This window comes from Coenobita brevimanus, chromosome 63 (assembly GCF_032717465.1).
Source record: "Coenobita brevimanus isolate Jiangsu-jjx chromosome 63, ASM3271746v2, whole genome shotgun sequence".
In the NCBI taxonomy this organism is placed as follows: domain Eukaryota; kingdom Metazoa; phylum Arthropoda; class Malacostraca; order Decapoda; family Coenobitidae; genus Coenobita; species Coenobita brevimanus.
The window spans coordinates 45497089-45525045 of NC_137016.1; the positions used below are offsets into that span (position 1 = coordinate 45497089).

At 41.1% G+C, this 27957-nt stretch overlaps 1 protein-coding gene across 1 annotated transcript; it reads right to left on the bottom strand.

Annotated features, from left to right (window-relative positions):
* Positions 1-622: 622 nt before the first annotated feature.
* Positions 623-27957, bottom strand: LOC145404456 (uncharacterized). The gene is made up of 10 exons (XM_080275973.1): positions 26940-27957; positions 25886-26122; positions 20603-20773; positions 16126-16229; positions 13896-14054; positions 10163-10273; positions 9684-9834; positions 5080-5244; positions 3448-3636; positions 623-780 (listed from the first exon to the last, which is right to left on the bottom strand). Exons 1-10 carry the CDS (start codon positions 27955-27957, stop codon positions 623-625), a joined length of 2463 nt encoding a protein of 820 aa, XP_080132099.1.

The window sequence follows — 27957 nt, forward strand, 5'->3', positions numbered from 1 at the left end:
ATACAGTAAACTCTCAATTATCCAGTGTAATTCAGCCAAGCCTTATGCTGAATAACATGAAATGCCACATATTGAATAGTACCCCCCATCGGCTCAATATCAGCGTCATGCTGGATATTGCATTACTATCCATCTTGGCCCTCTATCCTAAAAACTTTCCCATGTGCAAAAGATGAAAATTAAACATAAAATACAATAAAGTAAAATACAATACAGACATGCAGCACCAGCTGGCTACCGTTTAAGAACTGGTTGATATACCTCAATGTCAGATATTGCACAGAACCGTTGGTTATGTCCTGTTTCGGTGCTGGATATTGCATAATTTCACCAGATATTGCACAGAACCGCTGGTTAAGTTCCTTTTCGGGGCCAGATATTGCATGATTTCACCATTGTTTTAACAGAGCCAAGCCAGCAGTGGTGGATACTGCATTGAACCAAATGTTGCGACAAGGGATAGCTGAAAGTTTACTGTATTATTATTTATCCAGCATATACTATATTATGGTTCTTTTTCAATCATGGCACCAGATAATTATTAAACAAAGAATCATCTGCTCACGAAGATCAATATACTGAGCAGTCACCTCATGCTATTGCCACATGCAATAATGCTAGTCTAGTAAGGCCAGGAGCAGCAAGAGCCCATCTTGACACAGGCAGAGGAAGCTGGACGGGCACGGAGAGACAGCCATAGTTGCTGGTTGGGAACGTACATCTCAGCAGGGATGTCGTCGTTGTCTGTGCTTAGCTTCACCTCCTTGTCATGTTTTCTCCCTAAAGACATATACATACACACAGATATAATAACAGGAACAAAAAGTAGTTTCAAATATTGGTATTTCAATAGCAGAGTATCCATTACAGTCTGTCTATCTATGGCCAGATGCCATAATCCTGTAAAGGGTAGCTCCTTGTATTTAAGTTAGTTGTTTTACGGGGAGGGACACTAACCCTCCACTAACCCACTTGTTGACATGTAAAGCTAAATGGAATTAACTAGATGAAAGAATGGTAAGTGCTAAGAATATCCATATTTTTGAGGAAAAACTGGATAGTTGCAATGCTGAAGACAGAACAATATGAGTACTGTATAGTATTCAAATCCTGTAAAAACAAATAGATGAACACATAAGCACAGCTTCATTTATAATACTGTTTAGATGGTTGATATAATGATACTACACTAAATTGCATATAACCTATAAAGCATTAACTCCATGGGGTCAGGCATTCTTTATAAAATCGACCATCAGGACCAGGCATTTTTTGCAAAAAAAAACAGGTGATTTTTCAAAAATCGCTCCTATGAAAACTATTAAACCTATCATAAAAATCTTTACACCCACCAAAGTACAACTCTTTAGCTTTAAAATGAGTGGTGTTCCAATGTCCTATGGTTATTTATTGTAGAGCAGTGGCTGTGAACGTAAGAGTGTCTAAACATTCTGGAACAGGGACCAACGTCCCCATGACACACATTCCAGAACAGGAGCCGAGCTTTAGGGGTTAAATCATTCTTGCAAACTATCATCATCATCATCATCAGCCGTTTGAGTATCCACTGCAGGAATGGCCTATCCCGACCAAAGTGGGGACAATACAGCCAATGTATCTCTATCAAGTGGCGTAGGCTGTCTGGTAGAGATTGTATGTAGGATGAGAAATGCTTGTAAGTGTGACTGTAATGTTGGAGTGGCTTTGGATATGTGAGTAGTTTGTGAACCAAGTGTAATCAGCCCGCACAAGCCAACTGGGTGGAAGCATACTTTATAGTGTGTTACACTGGTTCAACCACAGCACCCCTTATGTCCGCCAAAGCAGTACGTGGCCAGGAGAACACTTCCAAAGTTCATTACCCTGGCGGTACCCTGGCGGGGCGTGAATCTTGTTCTCCAGTGTATGAAAATGCACACTTTACCACTGTACCACAGAGGTTCCATTGCAAACTATACTCTTATGAATTTAGGTTGGCCTAAAACTTCCACCTCTCCATCTTGCATACTCAGTTGTAACAACAGAGTAACACAAAAATGTAATGCTAGTCACAAAGTCTATATATCTATCTATCTACTGCCAGACGCCTTAACCCCGTAAGCGGTGGCCACAAACCAATCGCCTCCATGTCGCCCTGTCCCCCGCCATTCCATTGCCCTGCTCCCAACTCACACCCCCCTCTCTCATATACCTCTCCACTCCATCCCTCCATCTCATCCTTGGCTTCCCCTTCCCTCTCACCCACTCCAACTCACTCACATACACTTTTCTCATCAGTCTCACTCTCCATCCTCTCCACATGTTCAAACCACCTCAGTGTATATCTCCTAATGCTTCCTGTCACATCCACATGCACCCCACAATGCTCCATCACATCCTCATTTGTCAGTCTGTCTCTCCATGTGACTACACATGCTCCTCTTAAATAACTCATTTCCACTCCTCTCACTCTTGACTTCTGTCCCTCCAACAAGGTCCAAACTTCACTTCCATACGTTAGAGTTGGTATCACAATGCTGTCATGTAGTAGCTTTTTCACTTCTATGCTCACTTCCCTGTTTCTTATCACTGCTTTCAAGGAACCAGCAACCTTTCTTCCCTGTTGTGCCCTTTAAAGCACATCACCCTCTAAACTTCCGTCCTTACTCATCACACTACCCAAGTACATAAACGTACTCACATTTTCCACATCCTCTTCAGCCAGCCTCACTGTACATTCACTGATTTCACTTCTCTCGAAGACCATAACTTTACTCTTCCCTACATTCACCTTTAGATTCCATTTTTTACACACTCTCCCAAACTCATCCACCAAGCTTGCAGCTCCCCTTTGTCTTCACTTAACAACACAATATAATCTGCAAACAATAGGAAGTTTCCAAGCACTGCCCTCTCTAACTAGGGCCAACCCAACATCCACTGCCCTACTTTGTATCTCTTCTATAACCCCATCCATATACAGATTGAACAACCATGGAGACATGACACATCCTTGTTTCAATCCAACACTCAAATGGAAAATTTCACTTAGTTCACTATCCACACGCTCTGCAGCCTTAGCACCCTTATACATACTCTTCATGGCCTTCAACAACTTCCCATCTACTCCATTTATTCTTAATACTTTCCACAATCCTTATCTATCCACCCTGTCATATGCTTTCTCCAAATCCATGAAGGCCGCATACAACTTCTTTCCCTTCTCTAGAAACTTCTCCACTAAAGATGTAAGAATGAATATCTGATCTACACAACCTCTTCCCTTCTAAAACTTCCCTGTTCTTCTCCAACTAATTCCTCTGTTATTTCCCAAAGTCGCACTATGGAAAGGATGCAAAGCCACAGCATTATCTTATTCTGGCACAGAGCTTTGTGAAATTCCCAACAAAAGGATGAAAATATGAACCTTGTTATGGTAAAAGAACTATACCATAATATTGTTGTCACCTGCACTGATGGGCCCCATAGGAGCCACCTGGTTCTGTGAAGTGTATCCAACAACAAGTGGTGGCTGCCTCATGAGAAGTCGCGCAACACCCTCACACTCCCTCAGCACATCCACCGCCAGCACTTGTGTCCGTGCTTCTGGGGCCAACCCAGGGTACTTCTGCAACCACTCAGCCAATGCATGAAAGTCTGTCAAAATAATCATCATCATCATCATCATCATCATCATCATCCGGACTTCCTTTCCCACCCAAGGGCAGGGTGAGGACTTTATCCATTGTCAAAAATTCTTTTTTCTATCACAGGAAGTGGGTTTGGAGCCATTTCCAAATAGTGAGATCTCTCTCACTTACAACTGTCATCTTGGCTGAATACATACTACATTAAAGGGTGAACTTGCCTCAAGAAGCCAGGAAACTGCAAAGAAGCTTTGTTCTCAAGAATTTCTGGCTTAAGTACATGGTTTGTAATCACTAAAGTAATTCTGCTCTGTCTGATGTTTACTGAGGGAGTTGCAAACCCACTTTTTATTGGAAAAGAGACAAGAAGCACAGGAAACTAGTCCTTTGGAAGTTATAAGCAGCATCCCGAAGACAAACGTCTTGCATACAGTTTTCTTGCCATTTTTTTTTTTACATCTGGAGTTATGATCATACTTTGCCTTGGTTTTTCAACATCATGGATGTGTTTCTCAGCCTCAGTTCAGCCAAGATACCAGTTGCAGGGGATATTGCTCTCACATTCTGGGGGCTGCTCTAGCAGGTGACAGAAAACAGAAAAAAGATTAAATTATAATGTCCTATGACATTCTTTTGCTTTAAACATATTATCAGCCACAAAACTGTAAAGCAAACAGTATCCACTTTTTTTTTCTTTTTATCTCATGCTTGAATTCCAATTAGATCAAGTATTAACACCAAATCTAGGGTAGGCATTATAGTGATTTCATTGCTATTTCAGTCTACTGACCAGTACCATATCTTACCTACTGTCTGGGATGAACACAACAGGACTTTCAATCTAATTCAGAGTGGTAAGTCATATTCTAAGTGGCACAGGAAATGTCACACCACCTCTGCCTAAGGAATTATATATTTTCAGCATCCCACAAAAGTGGCTGCATCTCAAACCACCTTCCCATAACGATTCCTTAACTCTCTCCGTCTACCTTGTTCATGGTATAGGGCTGCCTAAGCTCCTCTTCCTTCCAACCACTTTACTGCTAAATGTGTGGTAAATAGCAGTTTTTATTTCTCAACAAAGTAAAATTTCAGTATTAGACATTTCAAAGAAACCTTTCAAATAGGAAGACTATAGCAATACATGAACAATTCTGTAATCCAGAGACAAAGACAATGGATGAAAGTCACACACATAAGTGGACTCATTATGCAGATCAGTCAAGGAACGTCACTGAAATAATTTCCTTTGACTCACTGGATCACTTTGTAGTAAATAAACAAAGAAGCCTGCATGCGTAATCTTGGCACATAAGTTACAGTATTCAGTTACCCAAGCAAACTAACAGAATCTGAACAACATCACCAACTACGGACTGTGAACAGTGCAGCATCCTGAAGAATACAGAGACAATGGAATTCTGTACGAACAAAGTGTAGCTTGCCAATTCACCTTTCAGTAACTGTTGCGCACCCCAGAGAGAGAACTTGATCTTTTGAACCTTGATGTGCTCCAGCCAGGCATAACAGACAACCTTAAGTATTGTGGCCCCAGCCCTCCGCTGTAACACCACCCCAAGCTGACACACCGCCTCCAACACTGGCTCCAGCACTGCACCTGGAACATACCACCGAGTACCATCAATAAGTAACTGTTTAAATAGATGAGCAGGTACTGGGCACAAACATATGCTGATTAACATGTAATTAGGTCATGAAGTAGAAGGCAAGTAGGTGGATAAAAAAGCACATAGGCAGTTCCCCAACAATGGGTATGGCACTGTACCTGGTACATACTACCATGCACCCTCATCAAAACACTACATGCTGAAGTAGCAGAATATCAGTGATAATGATACTGTACAGCAGCTTGAGAAAAAAAAATTACAGATACTGATTTCACTTTATTGCAAAAAAAGAACTACTAATATATATATACAGCTGATATGAAATTACAGAATCCAGTAATGCATCCATCCAACCTTCCATCATTCCATCCTGTACTGTCCCTAAATTCTAGTGTGGTTATTTCTTTCTGGTATTTAACCCCTACGCGCCGGTTGATTGGTTATACCATCACAATTCAGGGCACGTAGCATCGCCGGTTGACTTGTATAGCCGCAAGCATTTTCCTGCCACCATTTGAACCTGCAACTTTTTTCTATGACAACCATAGGGTAGGTAGGTATCCAAGGTACCCCAATGATGCACGGCTCAGTCTGTACACGGCACTGGTAGAATGTAGAGTGATCTTCCTCATCCTCCTCATTCGATTCTGCTCCCCCATGCACGGAGCCAATTGCATCATCGACCCCTGCCAAAGTTCTGCCCTTACCGCCAAGGAAAAGGCACAATGACTGACCAAGTGTGTGGGAAGTTGTAAATATTGTAGTAAACAGATATGAACAAGTGTTTTTTTATATACATAAGTGAAATGTAAGATATTATAAGTTATATCTAGTAAGTGTTATGAAATGTGTTTTATAATAAGTTTTACAAGTGCACTGCAATCAGTGTTACTGTTTATAGTTACTTGTGAAACAATGATTGGAAATACCGTGAGTAACCCTACCTGGTACGATGAAAGGAAACCATGAGTACACGGGAAAGAAAGAAAATGACCTGGTTGGCTGTAACTAAATTTTTTCCCTCGTTACTCAGAAAATAATGGTGAATATGTAACCATAAGCATACCTGTGATGTGAAGTTAAAAAAAAAAATAAAATGTGTATAACATTAGTAATATTTTCACGATGCCCCTGATTAGTACAAATTAGTCACAATTTCTGTACAAGTACCGGTAATTACCTCATACTCAACCATACTGCATGAAACAGCCAGAGCATTTACTTTTCAAAGTGTAATTACCCGTAATCATGATGTCAAGTGCAAATATAAATGCCATAGTAGGGGGAAATTATTATAACTGACACAAAAAGTGAGTACAGAAAATCAAAGAGCTGTTCTTTTCCCACACCATTACAGGGCATAGTGGTGCTATGAAACGGGCGGAAGACCCTCTGTAGAGCCACATGAAGAAGGTAATGACTCATCCTTACGGCAGTGAGTAAGGAAAAGTCGAAGAATGAGTTGAAAATCCCGGGAGGCCAGGCAGTGTTACAATCACCACTCCGGTCAGTGCTGCCAATGCTAGCTGGCGAGTCTAAGGCCACTGGCAGTGGTGCACACCCGGATAAGCCGGCCAAAACATGGAAAACCGGTCATCTTTAACTTATCCTTACTCATCGACGGGACCACCTGGAGACATGGGGATACTTTCATTTGAAAGAGAAAGAGTTGGTGAGTCTTGTGTATCTTTGAAATTTTCTCTAGCTATTATAGTTTGGCAAAAATTAGGGTTTGAAGTAAGGGTATTTTTTCCAAAATCACAGAAATCCCCCACAGAGGGGAGCAGGCGATATCAAAACCCCCCCGGCGGGTGGGGGTTAAGCAAGAGCATGTCTCCGGGTGCCATATTCCCATCAGCGTAGGAGGCTTTCAAACATCTCCTCCTCACCATATTCTCTATTATCTTCCACGTTATTTATGGAAACTTTTTTTTTGGGGTGGGGGTTTACACCGTGTCCCCTTTGCATTGCCCCTGGGTAGAGGACTTAGGTTTTGGGGTGTGTAGCACTTTATGACCAGATGCCTTCCTGATGTCTACCAATGACCCTTGGGTGGACTTGAACCTCTGACCCTTCAGTCTGAGTGCTCTAACCCACTGAGCCACAGCTGCTATAAACTGTATCAATATTAAAAAGATACAGTATAATATACAAGAGAATATCAAAGTGTAATATGAAAGAGGAATGATTCAAAGCAGTGGAGATGGGACAGTTCAGGAATGTGCGTGGAGTGCATAAAGAGGACACAATAAGGAAAAATATGATTCATGAAAGATGTGGAGTAATAAAGTCTGTGGATGGAGATGGTATGGTCATATGAAGAGAACGGCGTTCATTCGTTTCTCATGGCTCCAACATGCTTGCATGCACCAGTCTTGGTCACCTAATGGCAGCTCTCCATGCTGCTTGATTTCTGACAGCTTCCCTATTCAGTCCCTTATCCCTGAGGTCACACTCAGTGACCTCATCCCACATCCTTTTTGGTCTACCCCTCACAACCCTACCCCTAACATTAACACATCCCACTTTCTGCACCCAGTTATCATCCCCCATCCTCTCCACATGAACAAACCATCTCAATCTACCTCTCCTCATCACAACACCACTACACTCCAGTCACATCCTACCCCTCAACTCTTCCATTGTATACCTAGCTCCCCCAGGTCTCACAGTGTGAACGGGCTAATGAAAAAATATACCCGAGTGAGTCTGAAGGTGGGAAGAGGCATAGCAGGCCAAGAAGAAAGTGGATACAGCAGAGCCTCGTTATAATGAACCCTAATATAATGAATTTTGGATTTACTGAATGCCTCAGTCCCCAACGATAACTGAAGCGAATCATGCAGCCCTTCTGAATGCCTCTTAGCCCACCAGACTGCTTCTCAGCTATACCAAACAATGGCCAATAAATGTGGCACATTAAGCAGCCCTTCCAAACCACTCCCCATTTGCAGGGTGACTCACAACACAGTTGCCAAGGTTGGCGGCAGTTTCTCCCACTCTACTGGGCTAAGTTGGAGAGTCATGGGTGAGAATGGGTGACAAGTTGAACTATTTTAGGACTACTTCTGGTAGGACTGGGTGAAACCAGAGTCTGTGGAAACATTGTATCACACAGCATCAGACTTAGTCTTGCCGCATCTTTTGCTGTGTTCAGACAACTGTGGTTGTGTCTTACATCTTGACTTTGTCAAGTGTTTTTCCATGTGATTGTGAAGAATGGCTTCTGCTAAGGAATTTTCCAGCACAGTACAGATTACTTACACCATAAGACACCATCCTGCATCCCTGGCAGTGTTTTACGTGACTAAAGAACATCCAAGCACCTCTTGGATTTGAACTATGGCATGTAGTGCATGATTGACTCTGAATGAAATTTTAACAGTGTACAGTACTACTGAGGTGGTAGTACAGTATATATTCATCCTTCTTTTTTTTTTTTTTTTTTTTTTTCAACATTTTGCTGTCTCACACATTCATTCACAATATTCAGGCATCTTTTACACGGCCTTTCACACCTCCTCCTATCCTCAAACTCATTCACATACGGACTTTTTATTGCCATATTTATATGCATTTTCTCTATATGACCATGCCATCTGTTCTGCCTTTTGATTAACCCTTTGAGATTCCGAAGACCTGATTTCGAGTCATCGTAAATCTAACCATTGAGATTCTGATGACTCGAATTCGAGTCATACGAAACAACATTTGTTTTTTTGCATGTTTTCCATATCCTATCTGGGCTTGTTCCACATACACTATCCTGGTTATCCTTTTCCAACTACTGTATTTGGTTTTACACTGACAAGTACATCAGACGGATATGCATTATAAACTTGCTTTTACCATAAATAATATCAGTATTACCAGCATGGATATTTGCCTGTGTGACAGCAAGAGCTTTCGCTTTTCTCTGTGAAAACTAACGTAAATTGCCATAACCTATATATCAATGGAAAGGTAGTTTTCTGTAGATTGACATGGTGCAATCAAATTTCATGTAACTCTAATACTTTTTTTTAACACATATTTTTCTACGGAAGGGTGTGTGATTTTTCCTTTTCGGTTGACTTCTACGCGTCGTATTGGCCTTTTAGCTACCGTATTTACCTTTTTCAACCATACTGTGATAAAGAGCAACTATTCAGATTTAAAATGGTACCACATTCATTAGTCTACCATAAAAAATCAGTGTACAGTGACCGATTAAGTACAAATATCGCTGCACAACGGTGCACTCTGTGTGCGCCAGACTGAATCTGGCACAGACACAATGGGCGGAGGGCTGAAAATATCAAAGGGTTAATATACAGTATTTCCTTATTTCAGACCTTTCATGAACCAATATAGTACTATACTGTAATTATCACTACATTACCATGACATATTAAAGAAATATAACTCTGTAATAAGGCACTTTCCATACCAATATATTCATAGACATAGTAATGAGGCTCATGAGGGATGCGTCCTATGCCACGCCACACTCGAGGTTTGGGCATAGAGTTCTGCAACTGCGCAAGGCTCACCGTTCGACACACGGCCCCCACTGCTTCCACGCTCTCGTTCTCAAAGGCCTAAAATACCAAGAACAGGAGACAGCCATGATACTTATACCTGAAGACTGATCCATTCTGCAACAAAGCTGCTATAAAAGAAGATGGTAAAAGTACAGTCCATATAGCAAAACAGCAATCCTAAAAAAAAGTCCCATACTGTAATACAAAGTCAAATAAAAGTAGTGTACCATTATGGTACTAATTTATGCTATGGATTTTAAAATATATCTAAGGGGAAGTAATAGTGATTACAACTAATATACTAATATCAAGGTACAAAAGCTTAACTACCATATAGTACTACACTAAAGTGTGACTGAAAAGAAAACAGATGATGAAGCATTACCTTTATTTTATCAACTGCTCTCTCAATCATCTTCACTTGCAAGTCCCGAGACATAGCATATAGGAGGCGAGCCATGTCATCAGTCTTAATCAGATTGTCTCTCTCTTGGATCTGCATTACACAAATATCATTCAAAAATGTAAACAACATAAAGTGTTCATTACAGTGTTCTACAAGGAGAGAGTCCAGGTATCAGTGTTGGGATATTCAGTTTGTAATAATAATCATACCTGAAGATGGAATAATGAGGATTACATCAAGAAGATACATTAAACTTTGCAGCAATACTCTGCAGGGACAAATATAAAATCTCTCACACATTTTCATATACAATATATATCTTCACTTTTAGTATTACCACTGCTCTATTTTCATATCCACGTATTCCATCTGGTACTCTAACTTCTTGCATTTTACAGTCTTTGCTCATGTTACAATACAGCTTACATTTTTACATCTCTTCTGTACATCAAAGTTTTCCTCCACCACCATCAATTTATTCCAAAACATGCCGCAGCATTTTTTTTTTCTGAAATTACATACAGTACAGTACATTATGAGCACCTAACTATATATTCCTCTACCTCTGTGTTATGCTACACAACTGTATGCAACTGTTATTGTGAGAACCATATGTACTTACTGTGATACAATCTCCCACCTTTTTTTTTTTTTATATCTAAATGTTTGTAAATACTATTAGAAGCCTGCATGAAGGTACTTTTTGTAAAGGTAATGGTAGGTGGTTCTTTGAGTGATCTGTTGGAAATTATATCTGGTGTGATCAAGGAGGAGTTCTTTTGTCACTGTTGTTTGTTTTGGTTATGGATTATGTTATGAAAAAGGCTGTAAGAAGAACAGGTGCAGTGATTAACTGGAAAGAAAATAAGGGGCTGATGGAGTTGAACTAGCCAATGATACTGTACTGATTTGCAGAAGTATTTACGAGATGCAGAGGATGCTTGATTGTCTGATGGAGGAAGGAGAAAAAATGGGTTTGGTAATAAATTGTGGAAAGACTGAAATTATTAATATGAACGTAGAGAACCAAATCGATTGTGTAACTGGGAATAATGTGGTAAAGAATATAGGAAATTTTAAATATCTGGGAATGACTGTACAGTGAGTCCTTGAAAAGCGAAAGGGATAGGGCCCGAATAAACCTTTCGTAACTCAAAATTTCATATATCAGAACAATTTGCCCCATTGAAATATACATATAAATGAGGGGATGCGTCCCAGGACCCCCTCAGACCCCCCACCTAAACTTTACCCCTCCTATTTTGAAGTAAGTAATACCTGTAGAAGTAAGTAATACTTGTAGATGTAGAGAACGAGGTGGCCATTTTCTTGTACATCTCCTTTTTCTTTGGTCACAGTCCCAACGGTGGAAACTGCAAGGCCTAAAGCACGCCCAATCTTCGAGATTCCCTGCCTCTCCTTGTAGCATCTTATAATATCCAGTTTCCTCTCCAGAGTTAGAGTATGGTGCTGCTTCTTCGTTGCAGTGGGCTCCCCCAATGCTGGAGATGATGCAGGGCGCTTGGGAGGCATGTCTAAACAGTACGAAAAGGTGTGGAGCTGCGAAAATATCCTCACATACAGCGAAGCTGTGAGGAGGGTCGTGGACTCAGTTCCGGGACGATTCACCATGAAGTCAATTCGCCATCAAAACATGGACGATTCCCTGTCACGACAATTCACACCCAAGACGATTCCCTGTCATTCTATAAATATACTTAATATTAATTGACTAATGCTATAATAACTAATTTCCTGGGGAACTATCAAGGTCTATGTTCATTCAACAGCGTAGGCTTTGGATATTACTTATAATATGCACATGTAGTCAATAATTAACTTGTTTCTGCCTTGCTGTAGTCAACTTTGAATTATAATCTGGCGTCTGCCATAGCTGTTTTCAGTAATTTTTATTGTAATTTTTGGATGCAGTAGGTTGAGATTGACTGATTAGCTGAAAATGTAGACATAATATGAAGATTATTCGTATACAGTAAGACCTCACTATAACGGACTAATTGGGGCCCAAACCATTCCAAAAAATGTGAAATTCCAATAAAAGCGATATCCGGACTTTTTCCGATATATCAGACATTAGTCCAGACAGCATGAACAGCTTTTAAACTGTTTTGACTACCTTTGCAGTACTCTACTGCGTTATAACTTCACTACATTAACCAAATGGTAAAATATATATACAGTATTTATATTTTTTTCCGTTAATACCAACTATTTGATGCCATATTTTACATTTATTATAAAAAGAATAAACCACCATCACCTTTATAACTCATACAACTCAAAACTAATATACTTGCTAAATAAACTAATATGTAAACAAATGATGGGGAACTGTCCTGGTGGCGAATTGTCTTGTTATTGTTGTGACGGCAAACTGATCTGACGGCAATTTGTCCCGAAACCGTGGACTCGACTGAGAAGTGCGCAAAAAATTGTTTACCTGAGAGGGGTTAGTTCGTTTCCTTGCTGCAAGCGAGCGCCCATTTTGAATTTTTTGTGTTTCCTTTCGTATCTTCGCTGATTGGACGGGAAGCGGTGTACTCAACGTGGTATGGCTGTTGGCACGTTGGGTCTGGTTAGTACTTGGATGGGTGACCGCCTGGGAACACCAGATGCTGTTGGCATCCCTACGTGTCAAGTGGGGTTGGTGGAGGATTAGTGCCCCTCCCTGTAAAACAAGTAACTCTAAGCCCTTGGCCACCCCGTTTGGGATACATGGCGTCTGGCTGGCCTTTCGTATCGCTTTTCGTATCATCGAGACAGATACTTTCATATTGTGGAATTTGTCCTATATTCATCGCTTTCGTAACACTGAAAATTCGTACTTCAGATTTTGTTTATCAAGGACTCACTGTACAGTACTTATCTAATGGATCATTAAACAATGAAATATAGGAGAGGATTAGATTGGCCTGGCGAGTTGTTGGAATGCTGAAATCTGTATAGAATGATAATATGCTTTCAGTACATACTAAAGTAAAAATATACAAGTCCATGGTTAGACCAATTTTAATTTATGGGCATGAGTTATGGTACAGTACAGTTGAAACAGATCAGAAAGTATTAGGATTTAAGAATAAAATATTAAGAAGGATTCTTGGGGTAAAATGGCAGGACAGAGTTATAAATGAAAGAATAAGGGATATTACAAGAGTGGAACCAGCTGATGAATATGTAAGACTATCTTGCTGGAAATGGCTGAGGCACATATATAGAAAAGAAGGCAGTTTAATACAGGATGTGCCAGAGTGGACTGCTAAAGGAAGAACAAGCAGAGGTAGGCCAAGGGAAACCTGGTTGAGGACAATGAAAAGAGAAGCAGGGAAGGAGTGCTGGTGGGACCTGAAGAAGATGGCATGAGACAGATATTGGTGGAGAGAGAGTTCCTTGAGGTTCTATGCATCCCATAGGGTGCCACAGGTAATGACTGATTTACTGATTGACTGAAATGTTCTGGCTCAAACAATGCACAAAAAAACAAGTTCATGTATGTGAAACTCTTCCTTGAACAATTAATGTATCACTTTCATCAAATAAAGGTATCATTATACAGAAAAATAACAGTACAAATGCATTTGTGTATGCATGGACAAACCATTATATCAGCCTGAATATTTTTATAATGCCAGTATCAAAGTATGAATACTGTACCATGATAATAATAAACTGGATAATTTGTAGATAACCTTACCCTGAGCAACTTGAGTTCTTCAATGAACCTGGGTAAGTCGGCTTGTATAAGGAGGTAATAAGGTGCGGTGTTCCAAGTATGGAGAAGGTGTGTGGAATGCAGTTGTAGCCAGCAAAGTGCTCCCATTACCACCCCTCCGAGCCTCAGAAGTAAACCCACCTGTTCAGTCACATGAAAAAACGTAAGAGTAATGTTAATTTCTTAGGGATGCAAGTCAAGACAACTTCACTGCCTTACTTAATATCCTCACTGTTCATCACTACCCTTCCTTCATCATTCTTCACACACTGCTCACCTATAATATCCTGATTATCCCTCTTCATCTGATTTGCCGTCTTAAATAACATATTTTTCCTTTCCCAATGATTTAGGTTATCAGGTAAAAGTCTCTGTGACTCAGACTTCGCCCTGTATACCTCTCTTCTAGCCCTACTCTTGGCACCCAAGTATTCCTCCTTGCTACCACCCTTCTTCCATTCCTGGAAAAGCCTTCTTTTCTCCTTAACTGCAGCTTCTATACCCTCATCCCACCACCAAGTTACTTTATGTCTTGGTGGTCGTCTTATCCAACCGCATATTACATCAGTAACTCTCAAGAGATTGTTCTTGAGGGCTCTGTACTGTTCATTAACGCCTCTGTCTACGGCTTCCTGTTCAGCCACCACTCTCCTCATCTCGCTATAGAAGGCATCCCTTACTACTTGGTTTTCCAGCTTCCATATTTTCCTCCTAGGTACATAAGTCCTCTTTTTCATCACTCATTAAGCACCATATCATAGATCAATAGTTTGTGCTGCTGCACACACTCCTCACTTCCTATAACTTTAACATCCCTCACTAACCTCCTATCAGCCTTCCTAACCAGAAAATAATCTATCTGATTGCTATTTCCCCCAGACTCATACGTAATTAACCTACTCTCTCTTTCCCTAAAATATATGTTACACACAATCATGTCCGTTGCCTCCCCAAACTCGAGTATCCTTTCCCCTTCCGCATTCCTTATACCATATGCACATTCCCCATGTACTCCTTCATAACCTTGTGCTGCTTTACCTACATGACCATTTAAGTCCCCTCCCAAAACCACCATCTCATCATCCCACATACCACTTACTCCATGTATTAAATCATCCCAAAATCTATCTTTCTCTACTTCATCTAATCCTGCCTGTGGAGCATATGCCGATATAATTGCAGTTATCTTTCTGCTGAACAGAATTTTCACTACCAATATCCTATCGCTTACTCTCATAACATTCATAACATATTCCATCCATTTCACTGCAACCATCACACCATCACCCCCATATCCATCTGTCCCCCCCTGCCAAAACAACTTATAGTAACAGTCCTTCCCAACAATCTTCCTGGCTGATCCACCCCTGTACCAGACTTCCTGCAAACACGCCACATCCACCCACTTCCTACTGAATGCCTCAATGACTTCCCCCCTCTCTTCCCCTCAAACTTCCCACATTCCATGAACCCACCCTCATACCTCTGAGTGATTTACTGTCCTCAGGCTTGCTTTGAAACTTATCCTTGTATTTTGTCATAGTCAGTATTAATAAAGGGGGACAGACACAGCACAGGCCCCACTCACTGCACAGTCTCAGGTCCAGGCAATGGATCTGGGACCCCTAGCCCACCAGCTTACCAGTGGCTGTGGTAGTGGCCTTGGGGCACCCTGCCAGGACAGCTGCAGGGATATGCTCCAAGTGTGCCTTGGCACTGCAACTATCCCGCCATTATACATCCACTGATAGGGCAGCCTCCTGGGGCGCTACTCCCAGGTTCGGGCCCCTCTCTATTGGCCGGAAGCGGCAGCCTGGGAACCGCAATGCCCTGTACCCTCTAGCACAGGCTCGAGCCCCATTTCGCCCTGGACCCATGATCTATGCTGACGGAACCCCCGTCATGCCTCCCCCCAGAAGTCTGCCACTAGGTAGCGAGGACAAAGTTTTCTGGCCACATGCCCTTGCTGGCGCCAACCCCTGTAACGTAGTGGGATACATTGTGTGAAATGTAAAGTGCATAAGACAGTTAGAGGAAATGTTTGGGAGAGTATGCTGGTCTACTCTCCATGTTACTGTCACACTGAAAAGGTCAGCAAAGGGGGATGGTTAGATAGCTAGTGAAACAGGAGCTCCAGCTCTCCCTATCACCAGCATTCCCATTCCCCTCTGGGAATGAAACAATAACAGGAGTAACAAATGCTAAATCCTACCTCATCTCCAACTGGCCAGTCCTTAGGCTCTTTCTCCACCTCTGCTCTCTCTATTTCATTAATTTCCCAAACAAGAAGCTGAACAGCATCCCCAATGCCATCACCTGCAAATATACATACAGCATCAGTATACAGTATTTAAAGAAAATACTCTGCATGGCATTAGCCCTGTCATTTATATGATATCTCTTGTATTTCATTCTAATTACCACCAGGCTATTCTATTCAGCAGAGGAGAGATCTCATGTAGTGAAGGAGTTAGCAAGTATCTCCATTAATTTCTTAAATACAATAACATCTTTTATGGGAATAGCTGTGTTATGTTTTGCATTCCTCAATCCAATACCTCATAAACTGATACATGTAATAAAATTGTCTTCAGAATAATAACTTGACACATTTCCTTTTTAAAAGGGATAAAAAATCAGGGGAAGTATTGGCATAGCATTTCAGACTAAGGACTGGTGATCATAAGTTGTGAATTCAAATCCTGGATATTGTAGCCAATTCCAAGAACATCTGAATTTCATTAAGACAGTTTTCACTATCTTTCATTGGGTCCATCAGCACATTATAAATAACATCCCAGTTAAGTGAGTCCCTACATCAGTTCTGAATTATTTATCCTTTGCATACCATAATGGAGAGGCACTGGAGAGGAGCTTTCACCAGGTGGCACCAATACCCTGAGTGGAGAGAAACAGATGCAACCCCCTACCTGGAAACTGTTCTTTCCCAACCTACTCTGCATCCTGTGTGAAGGAATGGTCCAGCCTGGTGGGGCACTCATTCTCAAGTGAGGGCAGCTGCTCCCTGTACCATTTTTTCAACAAGGGCGAAATGACTCTGTGGTGGTCGTTACCCTATTCCTCGCACTTGCCAAAGACAGTGAGAACAATCCAGGTTCCAAACATGACACATTTGCCTAGTTTGCTCCGTACTCATCAAAGACACAAGATGAATGCATGGATCTGTTTGTTGTTGTTCTTGCAGAGAATGGATCCATACCACATGTACTACACTTACAAATACCAGACAGCACCACAGAATGTGGGTATGTGACAGGTACAACACATCACAAACAATTCCTCTTTCACTTCACACACACTTCACCCCACTCCCTCCAACAACCTCCCTACTCACACAACCACTGTCATCACAAACACTGCATTTACGATGCAGACCCACACTATATGCATACTGCATCAGACATGCAGCCTAAACAGCTTACAATTAAATGCCAATCACATCAGCACTAACATACCACATTCTGAAAAGTTTCTTCGTGATGAGAATAAATGCATTGGATTTTTACATGAAACAAAATTCACATGCACATGCAAAACTCCAGACACCAATCACTATTCGTGCATCTGCATGGAAAGAACTGATGGTCATGGAAGATCTTCATTACTTATATTCACATTATTCATCCTCTACAAAGACATATGACAGACAATAAAATCACTTTTCCAGAGTGACACCACATTAGAAATACACTCACTCAGGCTTAAATCAGGTCACAAACAAGAAATCAACATTCTTACATTTGTATTCCCTTTAATAACCCCCACATCATATCAGCACAATACAAACCTCTCCTCCTCATGACACACATACCTTCCACTGTAAATGCTGGAGACTTTAAAAGTAAAACACTGTCTGGTGCAACCGGTGAAAATAACTGCTGAAGCCTTGACACTGCAACACAGTTCAACAACATGTACTTTTTTGGTGACACCTCATAATTCACCTACACCATGCACCAAGTTGCTCCCTCTCTTCCCCAGACATTGCATTTGTCTTCTCAGGCTTTCACTCAACACTACCTGGTGGATGGAACCCAAACTCCCTTCAGACCACTTCCCTGTCATTCTCACCACAAGATTATGAATATACAACATTAGACAAACACCATTTCCCAACAGGCAACCGACAACACTACAACTAAAACTGTACACCAGATTGTTTGCATCATAAAACAATGCAACTTACTCAACACAATTCCCTTCACACACACACACACACACACACACACACACACACACACACACACACACACCGCTCGCTGGTGCAGTGGTAACGTTCCTGCTTGCCAACTGGTGGACGGGAGTTCGCGCCTCGCTCAGGTTGCGAAAAGTTTCACTGACAAAGTGGGTGGTTACTGTCCCCCTTGAGCAAGGGGACGGGTGTGTGCGTGTGTGAAGGTCACAGCCTTGCCCTTCGATTGGACTATATGAGCTCTCAGCTCCCTTCCGGGAGGGTAAAAGCTGACCATCACGACCATCAAGTGATCCTGACCGACCCGGTGAATTACACACACACACACACACACACACACACACACACACACACACAAAAGACACCATCACATGGCTCCAGCAGTTATAACCCAAAAACTGCAAGTTACATTCCACAATGCCCAGTGTTTGAGTACTACTTACATGATGAAAGCTGAGCCATAAACGAACCCAACTGATCCACACTGTCTTATGCTCTTCTTCCATCTTTTACTCACAACTATACATACTCCTTCCTTTGCCCTCTCATTCTCACCTACTTCTGCACATATACCCCATCCATACTCCCATTCTTTCACACTTTCTCCTCTCCATTTTGTTTCAGTCATTCCACATACATCCACTTTTGCACCCTCAAGCACCTGGACAATCTCTCTCTCTTTCACCTCATCATTTGCTCCTCTTACATTCCACTTAGCCATTACCAAGTCCTTTGTCCGGTCCTGGGTCGTCATCGTTTGATCAGTCCTTGTCCGAGGCTTCTTGTTTGTTTATTTAGTTAGTTGTTTTCCAGGGAGGGGCACTAACCCTCCGCCAACCCTTTTAGTTGCCTTTTACGACAAGCAGGGATACTGGGGGAGCATTCTTGAAAAAAAACCCTACCCCCAGGGGTATAATGTACCTATGCCATGTACCCCCTTCAATAAGAACCTTGGAGTGACATATGACACAGGCTTCATCTTGAAGGACCACATGCAGTACAAGACATCATGAGGCTGTGCACACCACAATTCAATGCACTAGGGGCAATTACAGGAACAGACTTTGGAAAACAAACTCCCTATTCTGCTAAAAGTATGTTAGATCAGTGATGTTCTATGCCTCCCAGCATGGGTCACCATCCAATCTGACACCTACTACAACATCCTGCACACCATACAGAACAGTGGCCTGTGCATCATCACAGGCTGCACCAATAACACCTTCACAGTTCAATTACAGTTTGAAATCAAAGACCTCCCTGTTAGAGAATATTCTGACATGAAAGGTACATAATTCTACTCAGCAGCCTCTACTAAGCAATGCCTCTGTCATTCTATGACTGAGCCACACAACACAACTAAACAGATCACAATTACAACACAAACATTACGAGACCCTCTTCAACAACATCCATCCTCCAGACACTCCAGCACATAGAATGATAAAAACTCCATACCTATTTCATACACATCAAAAAAAAAATAATACAGTAATAATAAAATAAAATAAAATAAACAAAAACTCTTTCAGAATACTATACAACAAGCTCTTCCTTCCCAGATCCACCCTCAGAGGTATCCTTAACCAGAGTTAACTGAGTTCACCTAGCTAGGCTTTCATCAGGACATCACCCGTGCTCCTTAGCTACCAGCTTAGATCTGGGCTGGATGGAATCACAGATGATAGGTACTCCACTTCTAGAAAATGACCACACAACATAATCCACATTATGGAGCACTGCATAACATATGTCACACTAAGATGCAGACACAGCAAGAGAGTAGGAAACCTATGGGACAACCCCACAGGGGCAGTTGCTTACCTGCAATCAGTGGGTCTGGTGGACCAGGCATGACTGGGGATGAGCAACAACAACATCAACAACAATGACAACAACTACAATATCCATAATGGAGATGGAGGGTATTAAAGTCTAATTTGTAGTACGTGAAAGTTCGTAACACCATCTGCTGTCCTGTGGGAAGTTCACTGACCTTACAAATGTCCTGCCAGGCCTGTGACCAAAGTTGGATGCAAGGTATAAACTCTGTAATGCCGTAGTACTCAATTCAGTACAGGTACTGTACAAAGTCAGTGTATGACAACATCATAATGTTCAAATAAATTTTTAGGAAAATTTTGTTACATGAATGTCTTCGAAATGATATTGTGGTTGCTGGTGTTACTGTTTCTCAACTCTGGTCCATCTGATCTGGCAGACCCGCTGACCCCAGGTAAAGCAATTGTCCCTATGAGGTTGTACCATGCAAATAAGAATTACATTAACAGGCATATGCACTGTACAACACAGCACTTCCTTCTTAAGAAATAAGTCAGTCATTATCTCTCTTCTTATTATGGTCTTCCTTATGGTATGCAGGGGATAAATGGAAGGTAAATGAGGTTTTCCCTACTGTCTCTCACAGCTGATAAACACACAGAACAATTAAATCATACCCTATACACTGCCTTACCACCCATGGTAGAGTAGTTTCCATCTGGCAACTGGAAAGGTGCAGGGCTGGGGTTAGCATAGGCCCCAATACCACGCACCAAACCTCGGTCCACATACGATGATGTAGCCAAATGACGGCACTCATCTACCACACCCTCACAGCTTGCATAACACGATTCAGGAATCAGTGCTGAAAAATATGTAATAAAATTTTATTGTAATGACAAACTACAATGCATTAAGTACTATGTAACTAGTTTCATGGCATGTTATCAATAAGCATAATTAGACAATAATTTTTTTTTTTTTTTTATGCAAGAAAGAAGGAACCAAAGGCCGGAGCCCACAAACCGTTCCCTCTTAAGAAAAAACAAAAACAATACAAAAAAAGAGCCAAAATCAAGATCCGTTCATTTCGAGATGCCTGCACACGCTACGTTTGAAAAACTGGGGATCACAGGAAGTAGGAAATACAGACAGAGGGAGACAGTTCCAGATTTGACCTATTGCATAAATGAAGGACTGAGAGTAACGGTTAACTCTTGCATTAGAGAGCTGGACAGAAAAGGGATGAGAGTTTGTTGCTAGACGGGTGCTATGCACCCATCGTAGAGGTGGAGGGATGTAAGCAGACAGTTCAGAGGAGCAGTGACCATGGAAGAAACGATAGAAAAGAGATATAGATGCAACAGTGCGACGAAGAGACAGAGGTTGAAGGAAGCCAGTAAGAGGAGGAGAGTTGATGAGACGAAAAGCCTTTGACTCCACCCTATTGAGAAGAGCTGTATGTGGGAAGCCTCCCCACACATGAGAGTTGTATTCTAAATGGGGACGAATAAAACCTGTGTGTAAAGTCAACAATTGTGCAGGGGTAAAGAAGGGGTGGAGTCAGCTTAGCACACCTAATCTCTTGGAAGCAGATTTTACAAGACATGCAATATGATCTTTCCAAGATAAGTCCTGAGTGAATGAAACCCCAAGCATGTTCAAGGATTAAGCTGAGTATTATTAAACATTAGTGGGTACTCTTTTGGAAGATTGTGTCGGATTGATAGGTGCAAAAACTGAGTTTTTGATGCATTAAAAACAACTAGATTATTTTTACCCCAGTCAAAGATACGAGCCATGTCAGACATTAGGTGTGCCATAGCCTCATCCCTTGTTTGTTGATGTAACTGCTGAGATGGATGTTGCGGGAGCCGAATGGAAAGGTGAAGGCTGGAATCATCAGCGTACGAGTGGATAGGGTTAATTGTACAGCTTAGAAGGTCATTGATGAATAAAAGGAATAGAGTTGGTGACAGGACAGAGCCCTGAGGAACACCACTGTTGATAGATCTAAGAGAAGATCGATGGCCATCTACAACAGCGGCTATAGAACGACCAGAAAGAAAGCTATAAATGAATGCACAGATAGAAGGATAGAAACCATAAGAGGGTAGTTTGGAATTAAAGATTTATGCCAGACTCGATCGAAAGCCTTAGAGATGTCAAGTGCAATGGCAAAGCTTTCACCAAAGTCCCAAAAGGAGGATGACCAGGAGTCTGAAAGGTTGGTGAGAAGATCACCAGTGGAGTGCCCCTGACAGAAACCATACTGACGATCAGAAAGAAGGTTATGATAGGAAAGATGCTTTAAAATTTTTCTGTTAAGAACTGACTCGAAAACTTCTGAGACAAAGGATGTTAAAGCAATTGGACGATAGTTTGAGGGTTGGGAATAGTCACCCTTCTTTGGGACTGGTTGAATGAGAGCAAACTCTTCCAGCCAGAAGGAAAGGTACAAGTAGATAGACAAAGGTGAAAGAGTTTACCTAGGCAGAGTGTAAGCACTGAAGCACAGTTCTTGAGGACAACAGGAGGGACTCCATCAGGCCCATATGCCTTGTTAGTATTGAGGCCAGTGATGGCAGAAAATACATCAGCTGAAGAAATTTTAATGTCAGCCATGAGGAAGTCTGAGGGGGGAAGTGATGGAAGAACAGCACTGGAATCGACTAAGGTGGACTTGGAGGAGAAAGTCTGAGCGAAGAGATCTGCTTTATCAGTAGAAGAAATAGCTACAGAGCCATCAGAATAGAAAAGAGGAGGGAAGGATGATCAGGTAAAGTTGTTAGAAAGGTTTTTGGCAAGGTGCCAGAAGGAGCAGGAAGAATTCGAGTTGGAGAGTTGAGAGCATTTAGTACAGATGAAATTATTTTTAGCAGAGTGAAGAACAGCCTTAGCATGATTCCGGGCAGAAACATAAACAAGAAGTGATTCAGGGGTGGGTTGGCTCCGGTACCTTTTATAAGCCGTCTCCTTGTTGCAGACAGCATTAGAACATGCATGATTAAACCAGAGCTTTTTTGCATTAGTCAGAGGATATGAGAAGGGAATGTATGCTTCCATGCCTGACAGAATAACCTCTGTAATGTGCAAGGCACACTCAGATGGCTCCTGGCCATGGAAGCAATAATCATTCCATGGAAAATCGAAGAAGTACTGCCTGAGGGCCTCCCAATCCGCAGTCCCAAAGTGCCACAGACGATGTTTCTTTGGAGGGTCTGCAGGCCGTACCGGAGCGATAGGACAGGTTAAGGTAATAAGGTTGTGATAGGAGGAGCCCAACAGAAAGGAAATATTAACAGTGTAAGCAGAAGGATTAGTCGTAAGGAAGAGGTCAAGTATGTTGGAGCTCTCTCCAAGGCGGTCAGGGATACGGGTAGGGTGCTGTACAAGCTGCTCTAGGTCATTATGGATAGAAAAGATGTAGGCTTGTTCACCAGGTGGATCAGTGAAAGGAGAGGAGAGCCAAAGGTGGTGGTGAACATTGAAATCTCCTAGAATGGAGATTTCAGAGAAAGGAGAAATGGACAGAATGTGTTCCATCATAGAAGATAGTGGAAGAACTTTTGATAGTCAGTAGAATTAGGAGATAAGTAAACAGCACAGATATATTTAGTCAGAGAATGACAGGATAGCCGAAGCGAGAGCGTAGAGAATTCAGAAGAATCAAGTTCAGGAACACGAGAGCAAGATAGGTTGTTGCATACACATACACAACAGCCACCTTTGGCTTTGAAATGAGTATAGAGAAAGTAGGAGGAAACAGAAAAGGGTTTGCTGTCAGTTGGCTCAGACAGCTGAGTCTCTGTCAAGAAGAGAAGGTGAGGTTTAGAGGGGGAGAGGTGGTGTTCGACAGAGAGAAAGTTAGAGGAAAGGCCGCGAATGTTGCAGTAATGAAGAAGAAATGAGTCAGACAGTGGTTCCACGCATCTCTCAGAGTTGTCACCAGGAAAGGGGCAATGTAGCATTGGATGACGGATGGATGAATGAACTGTCACAACTTAACCTATGATTTTGACACCATGGAAAATCACAACAAAAAAGTATCAAAGATACTTTAGCCATAACACCATGTCATCTTGCATATTAAAAAAAAAAAAAAAAAAAAATGCAATCTCCTGATTATCCATCATAATTCAGCCAAAGTTATGTTGGATAATGCATTTTTTTCAGATAATGGAATACTAACCCCTAGCCCTTCTATGAGGAACATAACCCCTTTAAAAACCCTATTCAACTATTCAAACATAAAAAACAACCCAAAATAGAGTTTCTCTGATAAAGAGTAGAGTATTTTACAGTAAAATATAGTTACTGTACTGTATACTGTACTCACCATAGCTTAGTACTTTCCCATGTGGTTAGTGGCGCACTACCCATTAATTTATCTAGCTATCTATCTATAGCCAGATGCCCTAATGACATAAGGGATGGCCAAAAATAAATCACCTCCTTGTCGCCCTGTTCTTGTGCCATTTCGATGCCATCATCCCAACTTACACCCCCTCTCTCATACACCTCTCCATTCCAATCCTCCATTTCATCCTCAGTCTCTTCCTCCCTCTTACCCCCTCCACCTCACTCACATAATTCTCCTCATTAATCTTGCACTCCACATGGCCAATCCATCCCAAAGTATTTCTCTTAATGCTTTCTATTACATCCACATCCACACCATGATGCTTCTTCACTTCCTCATTTGTCAGTCTGTCTCTCCATGTAACTCCACATGCTTTTGTCAAATAACTCATTTTCACTTCTCCCACTCTTGACTTGTGTCCTTCCAACAAGGTCCAAGTTTCACTTCCACATGTTAGAATGCGTGTCACAATATTTTCACTTCCACATGTTAGAATGCGTGTCACAATACTATCATCCAGTAGCATTTTTACTTCCATGCGTACTTCCCTATTTCTTATCACTGCTTTCAATGAACCAGCAACCTTTCTTCTCCATCGTACCCTTTCAAGCACTTGACCCTCCAAACTTCCATCCTTACTCATTACACTACCCCAGTACAGTATTTAAATGCACTCACATTTTCCATTTCCTCACTATCCAGCCTCATTGTGCATTTTATGACTTTAAGGGAATATAAAAAAAATCAGTTTCTTTTGGGAATGTGAGGTAATATCAATATTGACTGCTTTGTGAAATACTAAGAGAAACTAAGCAATGTGTAAAAAAATCTGTAAAAAATATTGCTAAAAATGAGTACAGTGGGTGAAAGCTTGAAATATGCTGCCCCAGAGTCTATAGAAAAAATTAAATGTTTTAGTTTCTTGTTATTCCTTTGTAAACAAGGATAAATATCCCTTGCACAGTTAAGACATTTTTGGTCATTTAAAAAAATCCTCATTAGCTGTCCAAATATGATAGTAACATGGAGCTACAGTAGTTGCTCAAAAGTATGGTTACCCCTGACCCATCACAAACTCCTCAGGCCATCACTGCCACTCCAGCACAAATAAGACTGGCAGCAAGAGAATCAGACATGTGAAGATGAGTGAGTAAATGACATGATCAAAATAAAGACACCATGTGAATGGAATATTGGCACCACATGGAAAAATGAAAGAAAAAATTCAACGGCATTACTAAGGTACTGGTACATGATCTACTGATAAATAATAAAATAAAAATACTATCTTCCAGTCAAATAATATTGCTCTCCCATAATGTCTTTCATGCACTGGACAGGAGGCACTTTCCCTACTAAATTTTAATGTGTGGCACTACACACAGTGTGTAGAGTACTTTCAGGAAGAGCAGAAAGTAGAAAGACAATATAAATTACCTGGCCATACTACCAGTATTATGAATATGTCTGTCTAAAACTTGCATAAGTAATGATTTGACTGTATTACAGTACAGTATATAATGAAGTAACTGAAAGGATCAAAGGACCTGACAACACTTCCATGAACCATTAAAAAAAAAAAAATAAAAAAAAAAAAAATAAAAAAAAACTAACCTCTGTTGCAGTAGAGCTGGAAAGTAGACAGGATCTGAAAGAGAGTATGTGGAGTGAAGAGGGCAGGGGGAGGGAAAGGGGGTGGTCTCGCAAGGGGTGGAATCCACAACACCAATTCTTCCACAAACTCTGATCCCTCTCCCCACACCCGTTCAACATAGTAGCTTTCAATTCGTGTTCTTGCAGCTTTACTCAGGCGTTTCTCTCCTGACTTGCTCTGCTTGACCATTCCTTTCACTGTAAAAATACAGTTATTAGGCTACTGACACTGTTTATATATTAATGAACAGACAAGTATCTCTCCCTTTATGACTAGGATGTGCTGTTGTTCAGAGAGCCAGCCCCATACAGGGGGCATATGGAACATAATATTCAATGAAGATCCATTTGGAGTAATTGAAAAAGTCTAGCCCTGGGATTTTTTCTTTCTTTATAATGTATTGGTAATGACAAATAAAGTTGGTTTAAGAACAGAACATCATTGCAGTGCAGTAATCATCATTACTATCATCATCATCATCATCATCATCATTATCATCATCATTATCATCATCCTGTGACCAGCTGCCACCAAAAAATGAAGTCATCAGTATTCAGAAACAATGAAAGGGCAATCAAAATAGCAGAAGAATTATCAACAGAGCACCAAATGAAATGAACAGTACAGTAATTCAAATATTATTCAAGCCTTCTAAACCGTGGCTCCATTTCCCACCTTTTTTTTTTTTTTTTTTTTTTTTTTACCTTCATACCTCCCTTTCTTATGCATTAAAGCCTTCAATAACAGGATAGCTATCTTTTGTATTTCATTATGGGAAAGCCACACAATTTTGTCAAAACAAACTGCCTTTTCTCACATGTATGCTGTGATGGCTGAGGAGATTTACATATTAAACCTCCCACCTTTGGAGATGACAGTGATCAACCAATAACAAAAAAATATTTCATAACATACTACATTGCAATACTGAACTGTACATGCTTTATATCAAGTGCAGTGCATATTATTTGTTATAAATAAATTTACATTCAACAATGTGAGAAATGACATTACCTAATACACCACTGGTCTTTGTAAACTTCTCCACCAAGAGATTCAGAAGCTCAGTGTTTGTAGAGATGAGAGAGTCCACCTGGGAGCAGCACACAGGAGTCACCCCTTCACCACTGTCATTAGCTGGAAGGTAGGCTGTTCCGGGAAAATCTTCACCAAACTCCATACGTAATGCTAAGTCAAGTTTCTGCTGGTTTATCTTATTTTCATCTTCCTCCTTGGCAATTGCATCTTCAAAAATATCACCAGTAATAACAGTTGGCTTTCCACAAAAAGTTATTGGTTTCCATGGCAGAGGTGTTCCATTTTCAACAGGAACTCTGAATTCTTGCATTAAAGTATCTGCAATACACTTAGTTACATATGGAGCCCTCTCCTTCCCAACAATTTGCAAAATTTTTGAGGCCGTCATCTGCTTCAGGCATGACAGTGGCGGAAGTAAACAGTCTGGCATCAAAGTTCTGTAAATTGTTTCACTATCTTCATCCTCATCATCATCATCACACTCTTTTTTTGGCATGACATTTTTTAGTTTTACAAGAGTTTCATTATATGCTGCTATTACTTCAAAGATTCCTGCATCTGAAAGTCCTTTAGACCTGTCACTAAAGTTTCCTGCAAGAATCTTTAATTGAGCTTTAATCATACTCTCAACTGAGTACAATATTGTGTCACGTTGCACTTCGATTTGAGTACGCTTTTCAGTTACTCTGCTAAATTCAGTCTTGCTAAATTTATCACAGTTTTTTAAAAGTCCTCTATATTGTTCCTCCATTTCCAAAAAATTGGCAGCATAATCACTAAGTCCCAGAATAACTTTTTTATAAGCAGCTTCATGTCTGGCTAACACTTTTGAACGAACTCCTGAGGTCTTGCCTCCACCTCCTAGTCGTGTGTGCTCCTCTCTCACGCCATGATGGATCCGGCGGATGGCTTTCACTAGCACCTGGGTCACTTTATGGAAGCTGGTCCAGTCTGCACAAAATTTCTTGCACTCAGCATTTACATCTTCCATCAT